Here is a 22,886-nt window from a genome sequence, read left to right on the forward strand (position 1 = left end):
TACTATGTGTAAAGTAAACTACATTAGTGTAAGGTTCGAGAGTAACTAGAGAAGGTAGAATCGACGGGAACCATTGACATTCACTCAATATGTACACAGTTGGTGGTATATAGATATCTATGTATGGATGTATAATATATCAATGGCCGTCTCCAGCATATCACATCACATCACATTGCAGCATCGTCGGGGGTGGGGAACATCCATGGTCCGTCATCCTCGCTCTTGCCCGTGGAAGGGGATGCTCCGAAGCCTTCAAATTCCACCCATTCCCGGTAAAACAAATTGTAAAGATACATGCGACAGAGGCATAGAATGAACATAACCGTAAGCCTTCGATCATGATGCACATGCGGTAGAAAAAACAAAACAAGAAGTAGTAGGGAAACTATTAGAACGAAACGAAACACAACAAGTAGGTTTAAATGGTGAAGGCACAAATTCGTATAAACATCGTCAAATGGTTATGATTGTCATATCATGGCGCATAGTCGAATCCAAGTCGCGCAACACCAATGTATAGTAGCGGGAAATGGTACAGGTCATTCTCGTAAATATAACAGATTCGCAGTCGGCGCAAATGGAATGAAATGGTATCAAATGTCATCGTAAATCCCGCAAGCAGAAAGGACGTGAAAGAGGAGGGTGGTAAAATTGGTGATTGCTAGATGTCTAGCAACAACGCTAGTGTCTAGTTCACCTGGAAGAGTGGATCACCGCCAGGTATGGCAGGTGGTATGTATAATGCATTTGTGCAACCGAATATTTTAAATGCCGATCTTCAGGCGTGAATCCCCAGGGTACGCCAAAGCGGGAAAGGTTAGCCGTCGAAATGGATGTACCACCGCGACGGTCAATAAGAGGGCTCATCTGACACCAGGCGACGAACTTGAGTGCTCAAGCAATTGAAATTAACACACGGAAACCGCGACTTGGAAGATCAATGAGTTGCGCCAATGGTTGAATGCTCCGCGCGTTCCTTCAATCGCATTGCTTGGGATTCGAGGGACCGAGCCATAAGTTTCATCACTGAAGTCTGTTAGTAGTAGCTCCTGGTTTGGGGTAAGATAGTCTCACCTGGCCATACGGACGCTCTGTCGAGAAGGCTGGCCGTAGTAAGTAATAACTTACAGCCATACCCTCCCTCCGTATTTCCTGACAGTCGCTGTAACACGTTCATTCCAGCTACAGCCGTACTGTTGTGCACATCCTTTTGCATTTTCTCTTCAATGCTGGCAAGTATACCCCCGATCTTTTCCAGAAGCTTGCAGTCTTCATCTTCAAGAAGCATGCTCTGGACGGCTTGTGCAAAATCAACCTCATCCCGACCCAGGATTCCCAAATATGACCCTACACGTTCTTGAACTGTTGTGACCCATTCAGCGAGAACCTCAGCGCAGTCAAAGGTACACATTGCGCTCTGGAGAGGGAGTTCCCGGCAGGTGAAATCGGCAAAAGTGTTACCTAGATGATTAGACATGGCGAATGAATCTGCGGCGTAACATGCTGCTCTGCGTAGAAGTTTTTCGCGTTTGGTCTGTCCAGGCCGGTATACACCCAATAGGGGGTGCATCGGTCGCTCTTGCGTAGGAGTTTGTGATATAGCAAGCTCTCCCACGCCAAGGTCGGCTATTGAGTCACGCCGGACGCCCATTTGCATTACATCTTCCGTGATTGACGGATCCAAAACGTCCGATGGGATCCCGTCTGAAGCATTGTCCATATCCGTTCCACGAGCCAGCTCATCAGCCATGGCATTCCAGTCGCGCTGCCAAAACGCCTCCTTGCAGCGCCCTAGATCAACATAAAGTCGAACATAGGCAAGATCTAATAGAGGAATGCTATCGGCGGAGAGAGGACCGGCTCCCCAGGGATTCGGTCGCTCTAGGCTGTGCTGAGGATTCGTGGACCACGCCGTTTGCCATGCCCGTAGAGCAGGTTCGATGTGGGCTCGCATAGCATCCGTCTCCCTTGCAGTCCATTGCCGACCCATATGGCGCTGGCGAGTCTCCCAGATGTAGTTGTGTATAGCGTAAATCAACACGAAGCAACCAAAAGAACTGGGTGTAAGGTCGCCGCTTTTCGGGTCCTCGGCGACAATGCCAGGGCCAGAGCCTTGTGCTCGCCGACCAGCAGTCAATAACATTGTCAGCGCGGAAGAGAAGGCAACGTTCTTCTTCGAGGCAAGATGACCGCCCATTTTCTTCCAGGCTTGGGGCGATTCTGCAGCCCAGACATCCTCTTCACAGGGCAGGTCCAGACGGATCTCGGAATTGGTTAAAGCAGGTGCGTGGTTGTACGCGGAGACCAGAAAACATGAGGCGCCGAAAATCGCATATACTGTCCGTTTCCGTTCCTCTACAATTTTCCAGTCCAGCCAATCTTTCTTCTCTTTGGTTGGACCGAACGAGGCTTGCTTCCAGGCGTCCGATTCCGAGTCTTGCCCCGGCGCGTCACTCCCACCAGTAAAGCCGGCGTTTAGGTGGTCCTGTGGAAGATCTTTCGCGTCGATATGGCGGGTCAATTCAGCCGCGCGCGCAAGACTAACAAGGGCCGCGCAGTGAGTACTTGCAATATCTGCAGAAGTCTTGTCACCACAAGTATGGCCGTAAATAACGTTGAGCAGCATCGCCTGCACTAGCCATAGCGGGGTGTTGTGCACAGAATTATCGCGCGCATTGGCGGAACGAGAAGCAGCCGTTGACATATCAGCCTTCCGACGCTCTTCGAGATAAAGTTGAATCATTTTCTTGGAGGCTTCGAAAAGATCTTTTGAGGATGCGGTGTCAAATTCGTACAGGGCGCCGATAGCTGCCATGGAGAGGATCAAGCAGCCTCCACCACCGGCAACTCCAGTGGAGCTGAGGTTAAGGTGGCCGCTCGGGGTGCGCAAATTATTGGTGTACTCGGGTGCCTGGAAATTTAGAGTGGGTATATGTAGGAAAGGTAAATGAGGATGGAAATAGGTGACGTATGCGGAGATAAAGCGCTGCATGTCTGCTGTGCTCGGTAGTTGACTAGCGGAGCACGAGCTGAAAGAAGAACGGGAATAAAGGTCGCGACATTGAATCATTCCGGTTGCTGGCTGGGAGAACTTGCGGTGGTTGAAGCCTGTGGGTTGCGCCATGCTGGCTAATAAAGCCCTTCGTGTGGAGTCTGTAAAGGTATCGGTTGAGGCTGGGGCATGGTGAGTTCGTAGGGCACTATTCGCGAAAGGTAGGTTGAGAGGATTAGGAGATTCTCCGCTTGTTGCCATGGAGGATGAAAACATACTGCTCTGCGAATGTGCTCCCAGCATGGGCTGACCCACGGAAGTCATGGACGGAGGAGTGGCATATGCCTCAGCAAAAGGGTTTTGAGCCATCAGGGACTTGGGAGAGACCGTCTCAGGTGGAATGCCTAGATCATTAAAAGTAGTTGAGCTATAGTCGGCGAACTGACTAGCGGATGTCGCCGGATGGGATGGAAACTGGTTCTGCCAGCCCACAGAGGGCATCGAGAACTGGTTTGACCCATCCATCATAGGCTCACTGATTCCACTCTGACTGCCGGTGCTCATAGCCGAGGGTGAGGACTCATCAATGGCAGATTCATTGTTCTTACCCAGTGGCAGTGACGGATCGAATCTCTGCATCCAATCGAACTGGTGGTACTCGTCCTCCATGATGGCATCGTTTGCTTGAGGCATATGGTGGGTACCATATGGAGAAGAGGGGGCGTCATTCCCGTAGTGTTGCGGGGAACCCCCAAAGTGGAGCTGAGCTGGATTGATGGTACTGCCGTGACCGATGTACTCTGGAATATTGAACTCGAAGCTGCCATATACCGGTGCCGTCCGAAGTCCCCCGGAAATATCCATAGGCAGTCCATGCGTCTCTAGCTTCGTGAGGCCATTTACTGGAGGTTGATGGGTCGCAGAATAGCCACGATAGTCGATGCCTGAACCCACGGACGAGCCGAGGCTGGGGTGATAGGCATGGCCGGAATGACCAGTCGGTCCAGGAGTCGGGTTCGCATTGCCGACGAGCCCAAGCCCAGCTCCGTCGATGTGGCTTATCGTGTTCGCGCGCGGGCGCATATTACTCGAGTTGCTTGCTATCGAGTTCTTGCGCACACGATTTGCGCCCGCACCTGCGGCACCTGTGCTTTCCCTTCGAGCATTTCTAGGCCGTGAGGATGGAGTTGTTGCCATATGGAGCTTCTGCTGATGTCTGAGAAGAAGGTCTCGACGGGCAAAGCAACGTGAACAATCGGGACACTCGAACGGTTTCTCCTTTGTGTGTGAACGCTCATGGCGTTTGAGATGTTCTAGTCGGGCGAATGACCGACCGCATGTTGTACAGCCGTGGGGACGCGGCTTGTCAGTCTTTGGGGGAGGGATGTTGGTCGGATTGGCAACCGTGTCCTTCTTCGAGTTCTCCTTGGATACTGCTGCATCGTTAATACGTCGCTTGAGTGAGCGGTCCCTTCTTAGAGCACGCACCATTGACGTCTCCAGGCATCTCCGAAATGCTAGAGAGGTCCTCCAATTTTGGGCTGGTGCCCAGGCTTTGGTCCACCATCGGGCCTATTAACATGCTATCTCCGTAGAAATATGGGGGGGGGATGCGGGCCAGCTTGCAGGCTGGCTTTAACAGAAACGGCGTAGGTAGGGTCGTGGTTCTAGGTATTTCACTGAACCGAACAGTTCAAAGGAGCGAGAAAATGCGACGCGACGAAGAATCAGGCCGACATTGACGGCGATAAAATTTACTGGTGAATGTTAGCCTGAAAGTGTCTAGAATGGTCGCGGCGGAACGATCGGATCGAGGACATCATCGCCCCCCATGGGAGGAAAGCTTAGGCAGTGGGTCAGGAGGCGCGGGAAGGAGTTGGGGCAACGGGGTGGCAGTGAGGCACTGACAGCAAGCAAAGTGTGCAATACGCGAAGAGAAAGCTCTCGGTAGCTGGAGAATAAGAATAGAAAGTGTATGATTCGACCTTGGCGGGCGATGAGAGAGGGAGAAATAGGTGAAACTGTCGCGGGCGAGGTGGGATGTGGCGAGATGTTCCTGAGGTCCAACCTCGGAGTAGTCAGCAGGGGCTCAACGTTCCAGCTTTCAGGACCCAGGGAACTTGAAAGCTACGTGTATACCAACTTACCTTGGGGAGAATGCCGACTGAAGAGAGCAGATGAAGCTATGCGCAGACTCTTTGGGTGGTCTGCAAGCTGTTTTGAGTGTTTGGATCGGGTGCACTCCAGGAAACAATCCGACTGAGGGCGGCGGGTGGATAAGCCGAAAAGATAACCGGGCAAGTAGCGTATCGATAGGGGTGAATTTGGAGTCAATTGATGATAAGGGCGGAGCTCGCTGATTACGAGTCAAGCAATGCAGGGGAAGAAGAAAGCTCGCGGCCAAAGGAAGCGAGAGAGTGAAGCCTGAGGAAAGGGAAGAGGAAGAAGAAGGGAGGACGATGTTCTTTGAGAAGCTGCAGTGGAAGTTACGAAGGCGAGTGGCTGCTGGGGATCTCAACAAAAGGACCAGTGGCCATCAGTGTTTGGGACTGGCAGTTGCTCGCAGGCTGGACTCCGAGAGTCAAAGCAAGACTAATGGAGTTACGAGAGGCTGCACGTTACTTCCGTGCTGCCTGTGTTCTGTTTCGACCCCGGTGACTGTCGCGGGATAAACCACGAAGCTGCGGCCCAATCGCAGCGCCCTCAGTGGGCCGATGAGCACAAAGCAGGGGCCACGACTGGGCCAGAGCCAAGGATCCGCCCCACATCGGAGTCACGGGGGAGCTGCACTTGGGTCTGTGCTACTCTACCGGCCAATCAGAGCCACCCTGTGAACTCAATCCTGGCCGAGAGGATTGTCGGGCGGCTACTGCCACGCACTTTATCGGCACACGGCCGGCAGAGGAAAGAGACATGTTTGGCGCACTCTTGGGTGTATAGAGAGGAGCGCGCTGAACAATGACAGGAAATACCATTGTCCTGCCAGACCAGCAACTCATACAGTAAAATATCGGAATCCCACTCTCAATAATGACATTATTGTGCTGTCTGCTGAGTACGGCGACAGCGCGGAATAGATCCGTTGTTGGGCAAACGAGGCGCTACCTATTTGCGACAATGTTCCTGTCTTTCTTGTCCTTCTCAGACACACTCCGCTGTGAATTGGCCAAACGTAAGCGCGTGGCTCTTAAACTCGCTTCCATGGCGCCTTCATTTTCCATCCTGCGGTTGAAGGATCGCGGCTGCTGGCAACGAGCGATTAGCCGTCTCAGTCCGACCGTTTGCAGAGAACGGAGTTCTCCGCCGCCCAAAGGTTTCAAGGGCTGAGCGACTTCTGTTTCCCGTTTCGCGTTTCGACCCCAGATCCAGCGGCGATTGTTGGCTGGTGGGCACGACCGTACCTGAGACGACTGGGGACTGGGGCCACGGCCCACGAGCCACTGCGTGTCCAGTGGCGGTTGGCGCCGCCGTGTCTGGCACGAGCAATCTTAGCAAAGTCTAAAGAGCCGGCTAAAAAAAGGTGCCAAAAATGAGGAAACGAGCTTCGGTTGACGACCATTCTGTGGGGACTCTGGGGAGAGCAGTTGCTGCCAGTGCGCAGCCCAAGGTTCCTGTGTGGGGGATTTTCGTGGGCCTGCTCCTGCGTGCCAATTGCAGCTCCGTTATTCTGACAATCCCCTGGCTCAGTTCTGGAAACGAGCCACTGCATACTAGCCGCCTGGGCCTCCTTAGCCATTTTCGAATAATACAGCAGCTGGCATAATCAATCATCGTAATAATCTCGTCGGATGTGAGTCCTCCGTGGCCAACTCCTTGTGCTGGCGGCTGGAGCCTTGGCCGCTGCTGCCGGTCGCATCCGAGGCCTGACTCCGAATATCTTCATCCAGCAGGAACCACCCCAGACACCCACTGCCAAAAATATATCGTCGTTTCCTCCCCGCTCAGTCAAGCTCGACGCAGATTTATCCACTTCCTCTTCAGCAGCGATTATCCCCGTTGACACCCAGGAGGATGCTGCGTTGATCAGGACAGCGGACGTTCTGCAAATCCCCTGCACCATCCCACGCTATGACGTCGAGAGGGAAACTCCCAATTTCGAGCTGTGCTCCGTGCACGTTGCAGAAGGCGCCAATGCAATCGTGGGTATTCTCGTTTGAAGTCGGACTTGCTCCCGATCCCTCGCCTCGGTATCCATTCTGCACCATCTGAATCATGCCCACACGGCAGGGGAGCTCCAGTAACTTTCTGAGTATCTGAACAATGCAACCCTATTCAGCCTGAATGACCAAGCACGAGCATAAGAAGTAGGAGGGACAGGAATAATGCCACGAATGCGAAGCCATCGCGGGGAAACTCCGGCTCCTGCAACAGCGTAATCAACTGCTGTGGGCTCTGGACTGTGCGCGCTGCGGCCTCTGTCGTCCGTCGATCCCGCACTGCAGATACTAAAGCAGGTTTCCTCCGTCGATTGCATCGGCTCCCAAATTCTCCGATTATTCTGGGCCAACGATTTAGATGGGCGTTGCGCCAGTCTCTCTCTTCTCGGACGCTACCTTGGGAGAGTATAGTATAGTCCGGGGCGGGCCAATCGATCATCCCGTCCTAATCTATATCAGACGGCGCAGACACTCTTATCGATCTGGACCATCTACTTATACTTAGACACTGATTGCCAATTATAATGTTGAATTCCCACCCACCGACAAACGGGGCCTTTGCTGCATGCTATCAATCGTCAGCAAAAACACAGCGGGTTGAACTTGGACCACCATCCAGATGAAATGTCAAGCACACCACCATCACAACATCTCCATTGTGATTGGCAACCTCGCAAGGATTATCCTTGCCCGTTTCTCCAAGGCGCAGACTTAGTCGCACAGTCTTGGGTGACTTGCATTAGGCTGACCAGTCAAAGCTGACCTTATAGATTTGGTTGCTGGCCATGGCCCCATGTGGGCACAACAACAGTCCATCCAGTTCCTTGCTCTTTGCCTCAAGGAAGGATTTGTAATCGGGCGCTTCGGCGACCTTAACCCCGAATGGAAGGAAGTTGAAGAGAATCACAGCCTCAACGCGAATCATAGCATCGCGACTTGCCTTCGACTCCAAGTCAGCATTCTCCAAGTCTCATTGATGTGGAGCCGACAGTACAAGGTCTGGACGATCCCGCGCACTAAACGAGGTTTCCGAATTGGCCCGGGCGTTACCACTCTATTCACCCTTGTATCCTTCATGTTATTGCCAATAATAACAAAGGGGAAACAGGCAGGAGAGGCATAATTCTACCGACTATATCCCGGGATCTAACCAGAGCAGCTTCGCTAAACAAGCTGTAGCAAACTCACCTGTCAAGTTGTCACCCAAACAAAGCACCCGATCCCGATCCCAACCTCATCCGCGGAGATCGAGAACACGATGCTCGCTGCATTCCTGTCTGCGGCCAACCGCAATCAGCGGATCTATACGCATTATCATTAACATTCCCCACCTGTGCCACCCCTTAAAACGCCTCAGTCCCGACTTCCATCCGGACGCCTCGAGTCCTGGACTGGCTGTGACGATCTCGTCGATTGGACACTCCGACGGAGACTAATGCAATCAAGCTAGCCGACGTACATGAGCCCGTTGGCTTATCTGTCGTTTCATTCGTGATCTCGTCGAACGAGCTCTGGTATGAGTATTACTATGCGATGCCGCTATCCTTTTTCTCTCCGTATGTTCCTCCATACACATCGAGATAACCGGCCTAGAGATGAGATCCGGAGCTGTGTGTAGCAGTTACACCAAAGTTTGATTGATGGTGTGATTGACGTGGGAAACTCTTCTTGTAACATGCGAGATAGAGGAGAAGTGGAGCCCTCCATTTTATTTCCACCGGCGGCCCGAGTCGAGCTGCGTGATATCTACCTAGAAAAAGGAAAAGAAGAAACTGGAAGACGTCGTCTAGTCTACTCTGTCCGTACCTGAATCAGTGATCCACTATTATTATCGTCTTGATGACAGGCACCCGCAGGGATGCAGTCGCAAAAATTTCGTCAGCTCGTTTGATTATCGTGCCTGTTTGGGGTTAATTAGTTGTGGAGCTGTCATATTGTATGATCGAGGTCTCCCTGGTTCCGAAGTGGTGCTTTTGCATATTCTTGAAGAAAGGATCTAACGATATATAGGATAGACTTGATAGCCCTTAAAAAAATCTCCTTTAGATATGCCTTATTTTAATTGGGTAGTGGGACGATGTTAAATGATTACTCTCAACAGAGCGGTATGTTGTGCTTGTCACTGTTTGTATGGGGGGCGTCGTCAGCGAAGGAGAAAAACAGCTCGCTTAATCTTGATGTGCTGTCTCTGGATCACAAGTGAAAAGTCACACGGAATATAGAAACAGATATTATGCGCCTCTGGGCGTTTTCTGTCAGCGAGTGCTTTGTACCGACAATTATATATACTTCAACATCTACTAGTATTTTCTGACATTGAGTGGACAACATTGTAAAAAGCCTCAAACCGTGGATCTATTGATGGAAATTATAATGAAAATAACAAGACCACTCTAATGCACAATCTAGATTCCCAAGGCTTCGTTCGAAATGTAGTGACTCCCCCCAGCACAACGATAACCCGATGCCTGTTTGATCCATCGAAACCCAGCAACACAAACACCCATTTGTCTAAGCTTCTGCTGGATTTTCTGCTCTTCGCGTCTAGCCTTTTCCTGCTGCTCTCGTTCTCTCCGTAGCTCCTCCAACCTGGCGCGTCTTTTTAACTCTTCAAGACGTCGTCGCTCGTGCTCCCGTTTAGCCTCGTCGTCGGGGTCAGAATCGTGTTTTGGCGGCTCAGGGAGCTCTTGGAGTGCTTTCTCAGCCATGCTTTCATCCCCAACAAGTTTTTGATACTGTGATTGCGCTTCTTTCATCGCTTGTTTATCTTGTTCCAGTTGTTGCCAGACGTCATCTGGCACTCCCGCATCCCGAGATGCCGTGTCCAGAAGACTTCCAGAGGCTGCAAGAGGGGCATTTTTCTTCTCTTCTGTGGTTTCAAGCACTACTGATGGACCAGACGTTGTGGTCAACACTGGATGTGCCGGTCGCCTATTGAAAGCCTGCTTTTGCAGTAAGTCGGTCAGAGGATTCTTGCGTGTTCGCAGTTCCGTCGCTCGACACGTTCGCTCAGATATCATGCCATCGACCTTGCTAAGAATAAGCGTTTCGGATATGGAAAGCTCCTTGTTTTGCATGGACCGAAGGGCTTCGCCGAATACAGCTTTTTCCAACGTCTGCACATCGCGTGCGTTGGCCCAATTCGCAGTCTGAGTGAGTATAGAAAACCGATCCATAATCTGCCCACCAAATACAGATCTCGGAGACTCCAGTGCATCCATGTTGAAGTAGTTGACCTTGGACTGAAGCTTTGACTTTTGCTTCTGGAGCAATTTTGTAAGCAGTTGGATGCAGTCATTTGGCGAGAGACCTGCAAATTCAAGCTCTTCCGGGAAGCGACTTGTCAATCCGGGGTTAATGGCCATTAGGCGGTTAATATCCTTGTCGTACCCAGCCAGAATTATGATGAGCTTCTGGAAGAATTTGGGTTTCGTGATACAGTCCACAATCTCGTCCATTGCCTCCTTTGCGAATTGTCCTTCGGCGAGACGGTACGCCTCATCGACAAGGAGCACCTTACCAAGCGCCTTCTCCAGCAAGTCCTGGGTTTTAGGACCGGTATGACCAATAAATTCTCCTACCAGGTCCGTTGCAGAGCTCTCAATGACTTCTGCAGAAGATAATAGACCCATGTCGTAATAAACTTTACCCATCTTTCTAGCGGTACTCGTTTTGCCGGTTCCTGAATATTGTAAGCGATTACACTTTGGTTGTTTTATGTATTCAAGCTGGCTTACCTGGTGGCCCGCGGAAAAGAAAGTTGAAGGGGACCTGTTCCTTAGGGTCCATGTCTAAATCTCTCATATTTTTAACCGTCTGGCCATAACACTCAAGTTTGTTGACGATTGTTCCACACCCTACGATGTCCTGGAATAGCATTGGGATGTTTGTTTCCGTCCGTTCTCCACGATCGTATTCGGGATCGAGGTCCTCCGGCTCTAGTCGGTTTGAAGCCGAGCCTTTCGATCCTGATGAACGCCGTTGCTGCTGACGAATCTTGACCCCGTTCAAAAGAATATCGATTTCCCCTGCATTTCCAAAGTGTGGACGGTTACGTGCGCGAGCAAGGATCTCCAAGGCCACCTTCCTGCCCTTGTTGGAAACCTCAAACCCTTGCTGCTTCAATTTCAGATCTAGGATCTTTCCAAGCTCATCGTCAGAGAAATCCTTAAATATAAATGCAGAATCCATAGGGAATCTCCGCGACAGTCCGGGATTCACATTCTGAAACATTTCCGTCATCTGGTCCTGGTATCCAAGCAGTAACACACACCGATCGTCCCCAGGATTGCTCTGAACTTCTGCAACGATTGTGTCGACCACTGCTGTCTTGTACGGGTCGGTCTGGAAGCCACCTCCATTGCGACCTCCGCCGCCGGAAAGGCCGTAAGCCTCGTCAATGACTAGGACTTTGCCGAGAGTGGAAGCCAAAATTCCTTTCGTGTTTTGTTCCGATTGTCCTAAAACACTACCCACAAAGTCGGCAGGACTTTTGACAATGACTAACAGACAATCAGTGGACTTTCAAATATCGATATAGTATCAGGAGAACCTACCTTCACCGTTCGACAAATACCCAATGTCAACTAGTATCTCCCCGTAAAGCTTCGCCACGCTTGTCTTCCCTGTTCCAGGGGAACCAAGAAACACTCGATTCAAAGTAAACTCCACCAAAGGCTCCTCTTTGAGTTCACGCTCGTAGTTGCTTTGTATACTGTCAAGCAGAGCACGGACTGTATCCTTGACCGACGTAAGACCAATCATACTCTGGAGCTTTCCCCATGCAGCAGAGCCGTTCAATGCTTTGCTTGGCTCAGGACCAATTAGATCCTCTTTAGTGAGGAGGAGGTCGTCAGGGGAGATCTTTTTTCTTCGTTCGCATGAAAGGCGCTTTGCCTGACGTTGCAGTATGGTTGCAAAGACATTCTCTACTGTCCGGGCGTTTCCAAACCCTTCGTGACCACGCTGTCTGCTAATCCGCCGAGCAACAATCCGACAGTAGAGACCGCTCAATCCCTGTTCGGCTTTCATCCTTCCCTGGAACTTCTTATTGATCTGGTACTGGAGGATTAAACGCAATTCTGGCTCGGTGTAATCCTCAAATCCGAACTCATGTGGAAATCGACTCGGTAGTCCAGGGTTATGAGCGAAGAATTTCTCCATCTGCCTTCGATAGCCTGCGAGGACCACAACAACCTTCCCGGTAAGGTTTTCAACCTCTGCAAGTAGGAAGTCAAGAACTTGAGAGCCATTTCCGCTGCCCTGTGCTAGCTGATAGGCCTCGTCAATGAAAAGCACACCCCCGCCGTTGTTGAGGATGGTGTTGATCTGTTTCTCGCAGCCCGGCACGCCGCCATTTGCTAGACGAGATCCGGTGGTTTCTACAATGAAGCCACCAGGGATGATGCCCATGGATGTTAGAAATTTTGCGTAAAGCCGCGCAACCGTCGTTTTCCCTATATTATGGATTCAGTTACCAAGACGCTTTTATCGCATGTTTGGGCTTACCTGTTCCTGGGTTCCCAAGCAGCACTGATCCAAACCGTTCGCTTTTGAAATCAACCTTCTGCCTCACTGCCGCATCGACTTGAGCTTTGATAGCAAGAAATTTAGACTTGATGCTCTCCAAGCCAATCATGGCCATCAACTTGTCTAGCTCCTCACTTTGTGCCCCTTCATATTGCTTCTGGTAGTCCCAGTCTTGCTCAGCGGACGATAGTGCCTTTGAAACGTCTGAACCGTCGGTACCTTCCGACGTCCCTGTGTTACTAGCGGTGCCCGGAGTCGGCCCATTGCTGGGAGGTAGGTGTTGCTTGCTGCTTTTGTCAACTACTAAGTGATTTTGCTGGGATTGTTCAGTAGCACGGGCTTTCAGTCGTTCAAGATCCTGTTGCTGTTGTTTGAGGATTCGCTGTCTTTCCTCTTCGTCTTGGTCCTCCTTCTGAAGCCGTCTTTCATGCGCAATTTCATCCTTGATCAGGGCCAGCTGATGGGCATATGCCCGCTGTTTGGCCTCTCGGTCCAAGTCAAGTTGCAGGTCTCTTTCCCGCCGGCGCTCAAGCTCCTTATCCTCTTCTGCGCAACGATGGCATTTCTTTTTCTGTTGGAAGCAGGGCATTGTAACCTTATGGTTGCGACTGCAAGTCCAATCTACTATTTTGTGGCAGTCCATCTTTGAATGGTCGGACAGTTGATGGCACTTATGTGGACAATCGTGTAATCCACAGTTGAGATTTGTTCCGCTGTCATTCATTAATTATTATCGTTGTGTAAAATAGATGAAGAAGAACATACCACGGTTGGTCACATCCTCCATCTGGACATAACTTGTCAAAATCATTGGGAGCTCCAAGTACCGCTTTCCGTTGAGGATGCTGCTCGCATTTGACCGGAAGCCCATCATATAGGTGTCCGTTCTCTTGAAGCTGGTTAATGAACGGCTTCCAGACTTCATTGCCCTTTCGGCTCTTGATAAATGTTTTTGAGTTTCCGATTATAATTAGGACGTCTCGAGCTCGAGATAACAGCACGTTCAACCGTTGCGGAGCTGACATAAAGCCGATGTCCCCTTCCTTGTTGCTTCTGGTGAGGGTCGCAATCACGATTTCGCTCTCTTCGCCTTGATAATTATCTTTCCTTTTGGGTTAGCAATGGGGCTACTTGGTAAGGGGATTTGTTCCTTACCGATGGTTGACAGCTTAATGGGCCGTTTTATATGCCGAGCACTTGCCTGGGATATCAAGCCAGCCCGGACCAAATCATATGAATCCAGATCATTGAGCACGGGGTCTGTCTCTTTGCGAAGCTCTTCACGGAGCAAATGTAGCTGCCCAAGGTACGGTGTAAGAACGACTAACCTGTCTGTTCCGTAGCCCTGCTGGCCAAGGTATTTGACAGTTTTGAGAACGAGCTGTACCTCGAATGAATTCTGCTTGCTACTTTTGGCCCCAACATCATTCCTGTCCGAAACATCGCGTAGATTATTTTCTGTGTGAGTGTGATCGATAAAGATAACGCGATCTTTTAGTCCTCTTGGTGCTGGGCGATTCAATGTCTTGTCATCGTCCAACAGGTCGGGGTATGTGAGGTTGCGCACNAAAGAGGATATCTCAGGGACCATGCGGTGTTGCTTCGCGAGAGTAGAATGAGGGTATCCTGCCTCCACAAGCCGTTCGAAGAGGGATCGGTTTAGATCATATCCCGACCCCTTCTCCACCGATAAAGCGTAATTGTTGACCTTTGGACGCAGTTGCTGATGGTCACCGATCATAATCAGTTGCTTCGTGTGGGATCCGAGGGCAGTAAGGACATGCGATTCAAGAATTTCACCAGCTTCTTCCAACAGCACGACTCCCGGCGAGATGACACTGAGGTCTTTGGCGTTAATTGCAGCTGCAGTTGTCGTGCATCCGATTATTCGCTTCGATAGCAGGATATCACGCTTCTTCTCGTTCCACATCTCCGCAAGTTTCTCCTGGCAGTTATCCATTCTGGTTATCAGGCTCTGGACATTGGCCACTTGCTCTTCAAGGAGCATTTCGCTCCAGGCCTTTATTTTGACTTGTCGAGTTGACTCATCCATCTCCCACACTTGACGGGCCTGGTCATTAAGATGACTGAGTGACGGCATAGATTGGCTCTTTCCATGACACCATCGCTCGAACAGGTACTGTCCGGTGATAGACTTCCCACCTTCGCCAACAAGAGTCATACCATCAAGATTTCCCGGAGGCATGAAAGCTTCAAAGAACGCAGGCTCTTCGAATTCTAGAAATTCTATGATGGTGGCGTAATTATATGCACTGAACGCCGTACTAAGTTCTTCTTTCAGAGCTTTGAATTTACCGTTCAGCTCGTCGATTATCTGCCATTGAGCCGAGGTGCGATGATAGTTGGATTGCTGCGCAGAAAGACTGAGTGATTCGGTCCGTTGAGACGATTTTGACCCAAGCCGAACCATGGCCGAGGATGTGATTCCGATATCCATTAGGTCTTCAAGGAACTGATCTAAGGCATGATTGGTATAACACATCACCAGGATGGTTTCTTTGCTGTTGATGAACAGCGCCTTGGCTATCAGCGCTCCGACGAATGACTTTCCCGTCCCTGTGAAGTAGGGTTAGCGATTGGCAACGAGCGATGTGGAGGATCGGCATATACCTGGTGGCCCTTGAATAAGACTCACACTTTGAGTGAGTCCAGATACCAAAGACTCTCTTTGTGAAGGATCTAGGACGATAGGCTTTTCGGTTTGGAGAATATCTTGCAGTTCCGTATGCTCGTCATCCAGAGTATCAGCCAGCGCCAAAGGAAGCGTGCGTGAATGTGATACGGTGCTACCACTTTCATATAATAGCAGCTCACTCGCAAGAGGGAGGTCAACCTTTTCTTTAAGACGCTTAAGGATTGGTTCATAGGCGAAAACCGGAGCGTCGACCAGCAGAAACTGGATATCCTTGTATAGCTTGAAGTATGAGAGCGTTTTTCGGACCGCCTCATCCCCTATTACCCGTAGCGTAATGCAGGGAGGGTCCTCGAGGAGGTAATCGACTTGTCTGTCAATCGTGGCAAACGAGAGAATTTCCTGTCCACGGAGTAGGCAGCCGAAGGATTGATGGCGAAGATAGCCACGGTCACTTTTGAGGAGCGTCTTTCGTTCGTCCTTATTTCGCGAAGTCAAAGCTTCTAAGCCTTGGAGACATGAAATGACAAGCCCACAGGGAGATCTTCGCTTATCGGTGCCGTGAAATACTTGTTCCAAAAACAACCCCTGCAGTAAGGTAGCTGTGCGGCGTTTCTTCTTCTTCCCACCAGTCAGCCGAAGCTCTTCTCGTATCTCCGAGAGCATGTCCTCACGCAGCAGCCGAAACTGATTGTCAAGGTGGCCTGCGACACGGACATCTACTGGGAGTTGCTGGATTTCCTCTGCGCGACGCTAGAATGGTTTGTCTGATGAGCGAAACTCGTCATGAGTAGGGTAGATTGCGATTTGGTGAAAATCAGCATGATCATTGTCATGACGACCTCCGGGAATATAGTTCACGTCTTGTACAACAGTGTTGCTTGTTCTAAGCTGTAGGATTTGGTGCAACTTTTGGCCGTAACGGTGGGTTTCTGGCAACGCTGCTCGAAGAAGGGAGCCATTATCATCAACTCTCTTGGCATCGCTGAGAAAATCAATCTGGCTAACTGACGATCGAGCCAGGTTTTCAATCAGTAGCCATACAAAAGCTTGGATGGCTGGCTCTGTAAGTTGGCCGCCAAGGAAAGCCTCCATAAAAGCATTCCATACGGTGGGAGGTTCAACAATCAGACCGATAAAGTCGTGCAGAATTTGCCCATTGCATAGGTTTTTGACGGAAGGTTCGCTTAGATACTGTATCAGCGAAGATGTATGGGCGTTGAGGAAGCCAGGCTTAGTGTTGAACCGTATCCCAGTGTGAATAGCGGTTCGTGCAGAAGGACTTGCGATAATGCGTTCGAAACAGGCTGCATGATCACTCTGATCGTGGATAGATTCTAAAAGTAGAATGAAGTTCTCAGCAGTGGTAACAGTTCTTTTCCCGTTGAGAATGAGAGAGAAGAACTTGGCGAGTCTATCAGCTCGAGATGCCATTTTGATATGCCGTAGTAGATTGGGCAGAATGCGAAAGAGAAGGATTTAGAGGAAAAGAGGAGAAGGGAAGAAGATGGACGAAAGGTGAACAGAGATAAAAGAAAAATAGAAACACCTGCGGCACTGTAACAGGCAGATTCAGCCTGGGTGTTGAGGCACAAGGCTTTGAATTCACAATCAATCGTTTCCAATCAGTTGCCGCGCCGCACCACAATGCGTGCAGCGCCTCCCTACCCAATGGAGACAATGCGAACACTGATGGAGGGTAGAGCTGACGTATCAAGGAAAAAGAAAAGAAAAAGCATTTTCTAGTACAAGAGAGGAACACTTAAATGGGCTCCTGCCACTTGCCTTTCTCCTCAGCTCAGTATTTGTACCCCCGCCATCCCTACCCATCTTCGCAACCCTGCTGATATCAACGTGGGTGCCGCAGCCCTAGCGATTACTTAACAAGATGGCAGAACGCCAATGTCGTTTGACAAGTAGATGGGCTAAATCCAGAGGTGGCTGGAATCATCCCGGAAGACCCAGGGGTTCCGTTGCAACTAAACCACCTGAACCGCCTATGGGGTCGCTACTGGCCACGATAACGATGAACGATCTTGAAGACTCATCTCCAACCTTTTTATCCAACAGTGATGCTCCAAAGATCACCGATTGTACTGTCGTCGGGTCCTACAACTGGCTCAACCGGAAATCTCCTACAATTCTCATCCCAGGTAAGTGCAGGCTCATAGTACGGAGAGTCGAAGTGTTCTGGATGCTTACGATTCAATCTCCATAGGCTCCCCTCCGGCATGGGCCCCAACCTCGTCGTTGGATAAGCTTCCTCCAGACAGCGGCTCATACTTCCGTGATCAGAATGCAGCAAGATATGCCGTGCACGTCTTTCAGCCCGCACTCGAGGCAATTCTCAAACAGGATTTGAAATTTGATTTCAGTGACATTGACATTGTTGCCTGTGGAAGCACCCTGGGCAACCTCCGTCGATTTGTGTCCGAGCAAAACAAAGAATTCAGATTTGTGGTCGAGAGCGTTGGATCTGCTGTTTTCCTGGTGCGACGTGAGAACTCACCCGCGCAGACAATCCCAGACGTTTTTGGGTACGGGCACACTTTTCCAGAAGCAAACACCAAGTGGGGTGCCGAAGTCAAGGGCTCCGAATCGCACCAGAGAATCCTACAATACAAGTTCGCAGGCTTGTCATGTCTCGTCCGCTATGAGGGTGATGGGTATATTCCCAAGCTTCATCCGTCACACATTGGCCATGGCAATAGCGCAGCGGCTACCCCAGATGATTTGATAGTATCTTTGAAAGAAACCATGGTGAGCCCGGCTACAGTATCGCATACCGGACAAACCCTTACTATTGAGGCTGGAGGAGAAATTGTCCCCCAGTCCGCCATATTTGATTTGAAGACCAGGACATCCAAGAAGGAATATCAAGATGTTCTCAACGGCGAGCTTCCTAGACTTTGGTTGGCGCAAATCCCCAATTTTGTGATCGGCTTCCAGAAGAACGGAGTGTTTGACGACGTGCGGGTTGAGGACGTCCGTGAGGAAGTACGGAAATGGGAGAAGGAGCAGGAAATCAATCTACTGAAGATGTTGATCGCGTTCGCGCAGGGTCAAGCAGACGGTAGATTTGAAGTAGTGTACCGCGGTGGCAGTTTGGAATTGAGGGAAGTCGGAGGTGAGGTCAATTGCTGCATACCGGGCGGGATGAAGAGACGGTGGACAGAGGGAGATTCTGAGCAGACGGGAAATGGTGGTTGGAAAGAGAAACGGACGGCGAGATGGAAGGGAAGAGTAATAAAGGCAGAAGAGGAGGAGAAGGAAGACGAAGACGAGCAGGAAAGGGGAGAGTCCGCTGCCTGGAGTGACGACTCGGACTCGGAGAAGGACTTCACGGCCTGTTCTGCTTCCTCGTGTGGCTACTGCGGCCACTGCGGTTATTGAGCAGTTTAGACTGTTGCCTCATCTTCACCAGCTTTTCCTTTTGGAGTAGTTTAGTAGGTAATGTGAACATGCAAATTATTTATCAACCATGGAGATAGTCTATCCCCCCGTCTCAAGGACCTCCTGCCGAATCGGCCCAGTCGGGATTGGAGGCGGGGTAGAGAGTGATGGAATGAGGAGCGAGTCAGGTACAGCTCATACGTGGAACCTAGAATGACAAGACCGAAATAAGCAACAGGAGAGCATGACAGTGGATAAATTGGAAAAGAATCCGGGGCACTTATGCCCTCAACTAATCATGTGGCTACTGCAAGCTGTGCTATAAGTTGGGGATCAGCTCCACGATGCAGGTGAGATCTTACTCCTCTTTCTTTCACCTAGCCCGAAGTTATAAGCGCGCTGGGAAATTCCCTTGAGATGTCCGAAATAACAGATCCACGTCAACTCCCTCATGGGAAAGAGTTCGTCATCATCCAGGCGGACGGACTATACCCAGTGAGTCTTCCACATCGCATCACCCGGACCGGTGCTGACTTTGCGGAAACAGGATGACACAATCGAACAAGAGATATTACGTGCGAATCTCCCGCAGGACTGGAAAATCACATATCTCCAACTCGACCTGTTCCCGATGGGCGTCCCGACGCCGAAGCCATGGTCGGCTGTCCCCAAGGACCTAAGAGATAGAGTCCATGGCATCCTGGTGTTGAAGATCGGCTTCACAGCAGAAGACCTCGCTCTATTCCCGCAGCTGAAAGTGTAAGTCTGGACTAGAAGCAACGCGCCCCGTCTAGCATGTTACCGATCTGATTTGATTCCCAAAGTATTGTCAGGATGGGAGTTGGTTATGACCGTCTAGACCGGGTCGCTCTGGCCGAACGAAACGTCACAGTCTGCAATGTCCCTGGTCCGTCTGCTACTCAAACATCCCTTTGCAAACAATTGAAGACTTCGACAGGACTAAAAGATACTAGACTATGGCACCGCCGAAATCGCCGATCACGCAATCGCCCTCGCTCTATCCCTCCGCCGCGGGATCCTCTTCCACCACGAACTCCAGCGCGAGCCACACGTGAAACCATGGGCAGTCATCGACACGCCGCTTGTGGCCCGTCTACGAGACGCAACATTCGGTATCCTCGGACTCGGACGTATAGGTACAGCGGCTGCGCTCCGCGCCAAGGCATTCGGTTGGAAAGTTATATTCTACGACCCCTATGTTGCGAATGGATTCGACAAGGCTATTGGCATCGAGAGAGTACGGGATATCAAGGAGCTTTTTCGGCGGAGCAACTGTTTGAGTATCCATTGTTCGTGCACGCGGGAAACGCGCGGCATGGTGGGCTGGGACTTGGTAGGGTTGATGCCTCAGGGCTCGGTATTGGTGAATACAGGCCGTGGAGAGGTATTGAGTCTTGATGCTGTTGAGAGGGGCTTGAAGGAGGGTCTGTTGGCTGGGGCTGGCTTAGATGTTTTGCCTGAAGAGCCAATACCTGAGGATCGGGTGCATTCGCTTGTGCGTGCGTATAGGAGGAAGGAGGAGTGGCTGCTGGGCAGACTGGTTTTGACATGCCATAGTGCGTTTTATTGTCCCGAGAGCTTTGCAGAGATTAGGACGAAGAGTATCGAGACCATGAGGGATGTTTTGATTGATGGAGGAAGCAGCAATGTTATATTACCCAGTATGAGTTAGAAAGCGATAGAATAGAAAGAGTATACAGCTTGTAAACCAGCATCACACCCCACTAATCAGGATCGCCCTATGCAGGTGGGTGTCGGATGTAATTTTTCATCCAATGTCGGGTCGACGATCAATATGCATTATCTGTTTGATTGGATCATGGGGGTTGGAGCAGAGAGAGGAACATAGATGCAACAGCTCAGGAAAGATTCAATTATATACTCTAAGAAATATTAATAATCAAAATCAATAAGCCCTTATAATAGTCAAATTGCATAAAGACTACCACATCTTCTCCCACCACCTCCTAGCCCAATGCATCTCCGCCAACTCAGCCCTCCGTCTCTCCTCCCACCCTCCATCCTCCCAAATCCGACACTCAGCATCAACCTCCGCCTTCCCAGAGACAATATCCGCCTCAGCCGGATTAACAAACTTAGTCTTATGCCAGATCTTCCAGAACGCAAACATGACAAGGAAGAACCCAATCGCAAAGTAACTCGTGATGAACCCCTGCGTGTCCCAGGGCGAAAACACGTTGAATCCGTTGAAGAGCGTGACGGAGCCGCCGACGATCAGCGCCAGGATGGCCCAGTACGGCATTAGTGGTGCGACCCAGGGGAGGTACGTGTGCCGGTCGATGTTCTGGGCGCGGAGAGCGCGATACCAGAAGAGGAAGACGACGACCATGCAGGTGTATGTGAGGACGAGGCCGCAAGTGGTCAGGTCGATGAACCAGTAGAAGACCTCGACAGACGAGGTATCGGCGGCAAGGTAGGTGATGCAGGTGAGGAGGGAGACGGTGAATACGCAGTAGATTGGGACGCCGGCCTTGGTGCACTTGAGGAGGAACTTGGGCGCCTGGCCGTCCTTTGCGAGGGAGTAAAGGGTTCGGCTGGAGGCGTAGACGTACGCGTTCCCGCAGGACCAGCCGGAGAAGAGGATGAGGACGTTGATGAGGTCGGGGAGGCCGTGGATGTTGAGTCGCTTGATGCCGATGACCCATGGGGAGGCGGCGGCACCACTGCTGTCGTTCTCGATGGCGCTGATAAGGTCTGGATCGTGAGAATCGCAGATGATGCTGACGGCTAGGGTTCCGATCACGTAGAAACCGACGATACGCCAGAAGATCATCTTGCAGACGCGCGGGATGGTGTATCGAGGGTTCTGGATCTCTCCTGCAGCGAGGGAGGGCAAATCCGGACCGGCCAAAGAGAAGGCAGCGTAGACCATCACGCTGAAGAGACCGAGAAAGCGACCGGTATCGCCGTCAGTGTAATATTCGTACATTACGCCGTCGCTCCAGTGACGGAAGCCGTAGACGTCGTGGTTAGGGTTGCCGCCAACCATGGTGATGAAGGTAAGAAGCACGAGCCCGACGATCAACAGGACTTTGGTCGAGGCCATGATGAACTCGCTCTCTCCGTACCATTCCACGGCGACGATGTTGAGGATAACGCAAACGACCATTGCCATTGTGATCCACACTGCCGGGTTGACGCTAGTTGTCCAATACTGCATAATCGTTGCAACGGCCGCGTATTCGACACAGACCAACATCACGCCGGCGTAGAAGTACACCCACCCCCTGGACCTGTCAGGGCTGCACATATAATAGAGTAAAGGGACTTACATCGCAAATGCAAAAGCCGGGTCGACGTATCGGGCGGCCAGCTCGAAGATGGAGCCTCGGATGGGCAGGTATGCGCACATCTCTCCCACGCACAAATAGCAAGGCCAGATGAACATAAATCCATAGAGGAGATATCCAAGGACAATCGACAGGGGCCCGGCATCCTGCAGGTAGGCCCCGATTCCCACGAAGAGACCGGTTCCGATCGAGCCTCCAATGGCCATCAGCTGCACATGCCGGGAGGTCAGGCCGCGCTTGGTCTCGCCATACGGGGTTACCGTGCCCTCCGCAGTCGCGACGGGCTTTTCATCAACAGACGACTTTTTGTCCATGGTGGAAGTGCTCTGTAACTGGCCTCCAAGCCGGGAGCCCAGGGCAATGCGCCCATCTTATACGCACTGCAACTATAGGTGAAATCGGCGTCGCCGCGACTACCAGGAGCAGCAGCGATAAGTTATCAGATGTACAAGCACACTTGACCAGAAAAGGGAGGAGCTGGCGATGCTAGTGCTGCCAAGTGATAGCTTATCAGGGGATGCCACTGCGCCATTATGAATGAGGCACGACAGGGCGTGGAATGACGTGGAATTAATCCAGAAATTCAATTATCCTCGCATGCTATTCCTACTCCGCGGTGGGAGCCACTGCATTCCTCTTCCTATCCAAAGCCGACTCACACCGTCGGGATTCTTGTGCAAATGAGGGCTGATCTGCAGAGGAAGACTGGGCAGCAATCCCGCGCTGCTTCCCCGCATTGTTCGAATTGCCGGACGATGTCCGATGAATCCGGGGTCAGCTCAATGTGTATTAATATCATGTAATGCCAAGGTGCAACGGGCTATAAA

At 51.0% G+C, this 22,886-nt stretch overlaps 5 protein-coding genes across 5 annotated transcripts; 2 read left to right on the forward strand and 3 right to left on the reverse strand.

Moving 5' to 3' along the window:
* Positions 1–955: 955 nt before the first annotated feature.
* On the reverse strand, positions 956–4,916 carry amdX (putative C2H2 transcription factor (AmdX)). Its single transcript, XM_040845577.1, has one exon. It carries the CDS (start codon positions 4,484–4,486, stop codon positions 1,040–1,042), a length of 3,447 nt encoding a protein of 1,148 aa, XP_040709046.1. The 5' UTR covers positions 4,487–4,916; the 3' UTR covers positions 956–1,039.
* Positions 4,917–9,557: 4,641 nt separating this feature from the next.
* GbpA lies at positions 9,558–16,768 on the reverse strand (the record flags this gene model as incomplete). The annotated part of the gene is made up of 8 exons (XM_040848871.1): positions 9,558–10,834; positions 10,890–11,654; positions 11,709–12,608; positions 12,661–13,394; positions 13,447–13,783; positions 13,837–15,258; positions 15,313–16,077; positions 16,177–16,768. The coding sequence occupies 8 exons, from the start codon at positions 16,766–16,768 to the stop codon at positions 9,558–9,560; spliced, it is 6,792 nt and encodes a 2,263-aa protein (XP_040709047.1).
* A 454-nt stretch (positions 16,769–17,222) lies between these two features.
* Positions 17,223–18,727, forward strand: ASPSYDRAFT_141171 (uncharacterized protein; the record flags this gene model as incomplete). The annotated part of the gene is made up of 2 exons (XM_040841116.1): positions 17,223–17,487; positions 17,553–18,727. 2 exons carry the CDS (start codon positions 17,223–17,225, stop codon positions 18,725–18,727), a joined length of 1,440 nt encoding a protein of 479 aa, XP_040709048.1.
* Positions 18,728–19,358: 631 nt separating this feature from the next.
* Positions 19,359–20,420, forward strand: ASPSYDRAFT_141766 (C-terminal binding protein; the record flags this gene model as incomplete). The annotated part of the gene is made up of 3 exons (XM_040841183.1): positions 19,359–19,486; positions 19,552–19,634; positions 19,702–20,420. 3 exons carry the CDS (start codon positions 19,359–19,361, stop codon positions 20,418–20,420), a joined length of 930 nt encoding a protein of 309 aa, XP_040709049.1.
* Positions 20,421–20,588: 168 nt separating this feature from the next.
* Positions 20,589–22,522, reverse strand: ASPSYDRAFT_169563 (putative proline permease). The gene is made up of 2 exons (XM_040843403.1): positions 22,042–22,522; positions 20,589–21,996 (listed from the first exon to the last, which is right to left on the reverse strand). The coding sequence occupies exons 1-2, from the start codon at positions 22,371–22,373 to the stop codon at positions 20,691–20,693; spliced, it is 1,638 nt and encodes a 545-aa protein (XP_040709050.1). The 5' UTR covers positions 22,374–22,522; the 3' UTR covers positions 20,589–20,690.
* Positions 22,523–22,886: the final 364 nt, after the last annotated feature.

This window comes from Aspergillus sydowii (assembly GCF_001890705.1).
Source record: "Aspergillus sydowii CBS 593.65 unplaced genomic scaffold ASPSYscaffold_1, whole genome shotgun sequence".
NCBI lineage: Eukaryota > Fungi > Ascomycota > Eurotiomycetes > Eurotiales > Aspergillaceae > Aspergillus > Aspergillus sydowii.

Coding starts and splice junctions, on each gene's coding strand:
- amdX (XM_040845577.1), bottom strand. CDS start 4,486: ATGGTGCGTGCTCTAAGAAGGGACCGCTCACTCAAGCGACGTATTAAC.
- ASPSYDRAFT_169563 (XM_040843403.1), bottom strand. CDS start 22,373: ATGGACAAAAAGTCGTCTGTTGATGAAAAGCCCGTCGCGACTGCGGAG. Junction 21,997..22,041: donor CCGGCTTTTGCATTTGCGAT/GTAAGTCCCTTT, acceptor TGACAGGTCCAG/GGGGTGGGTGTACTTCTACG.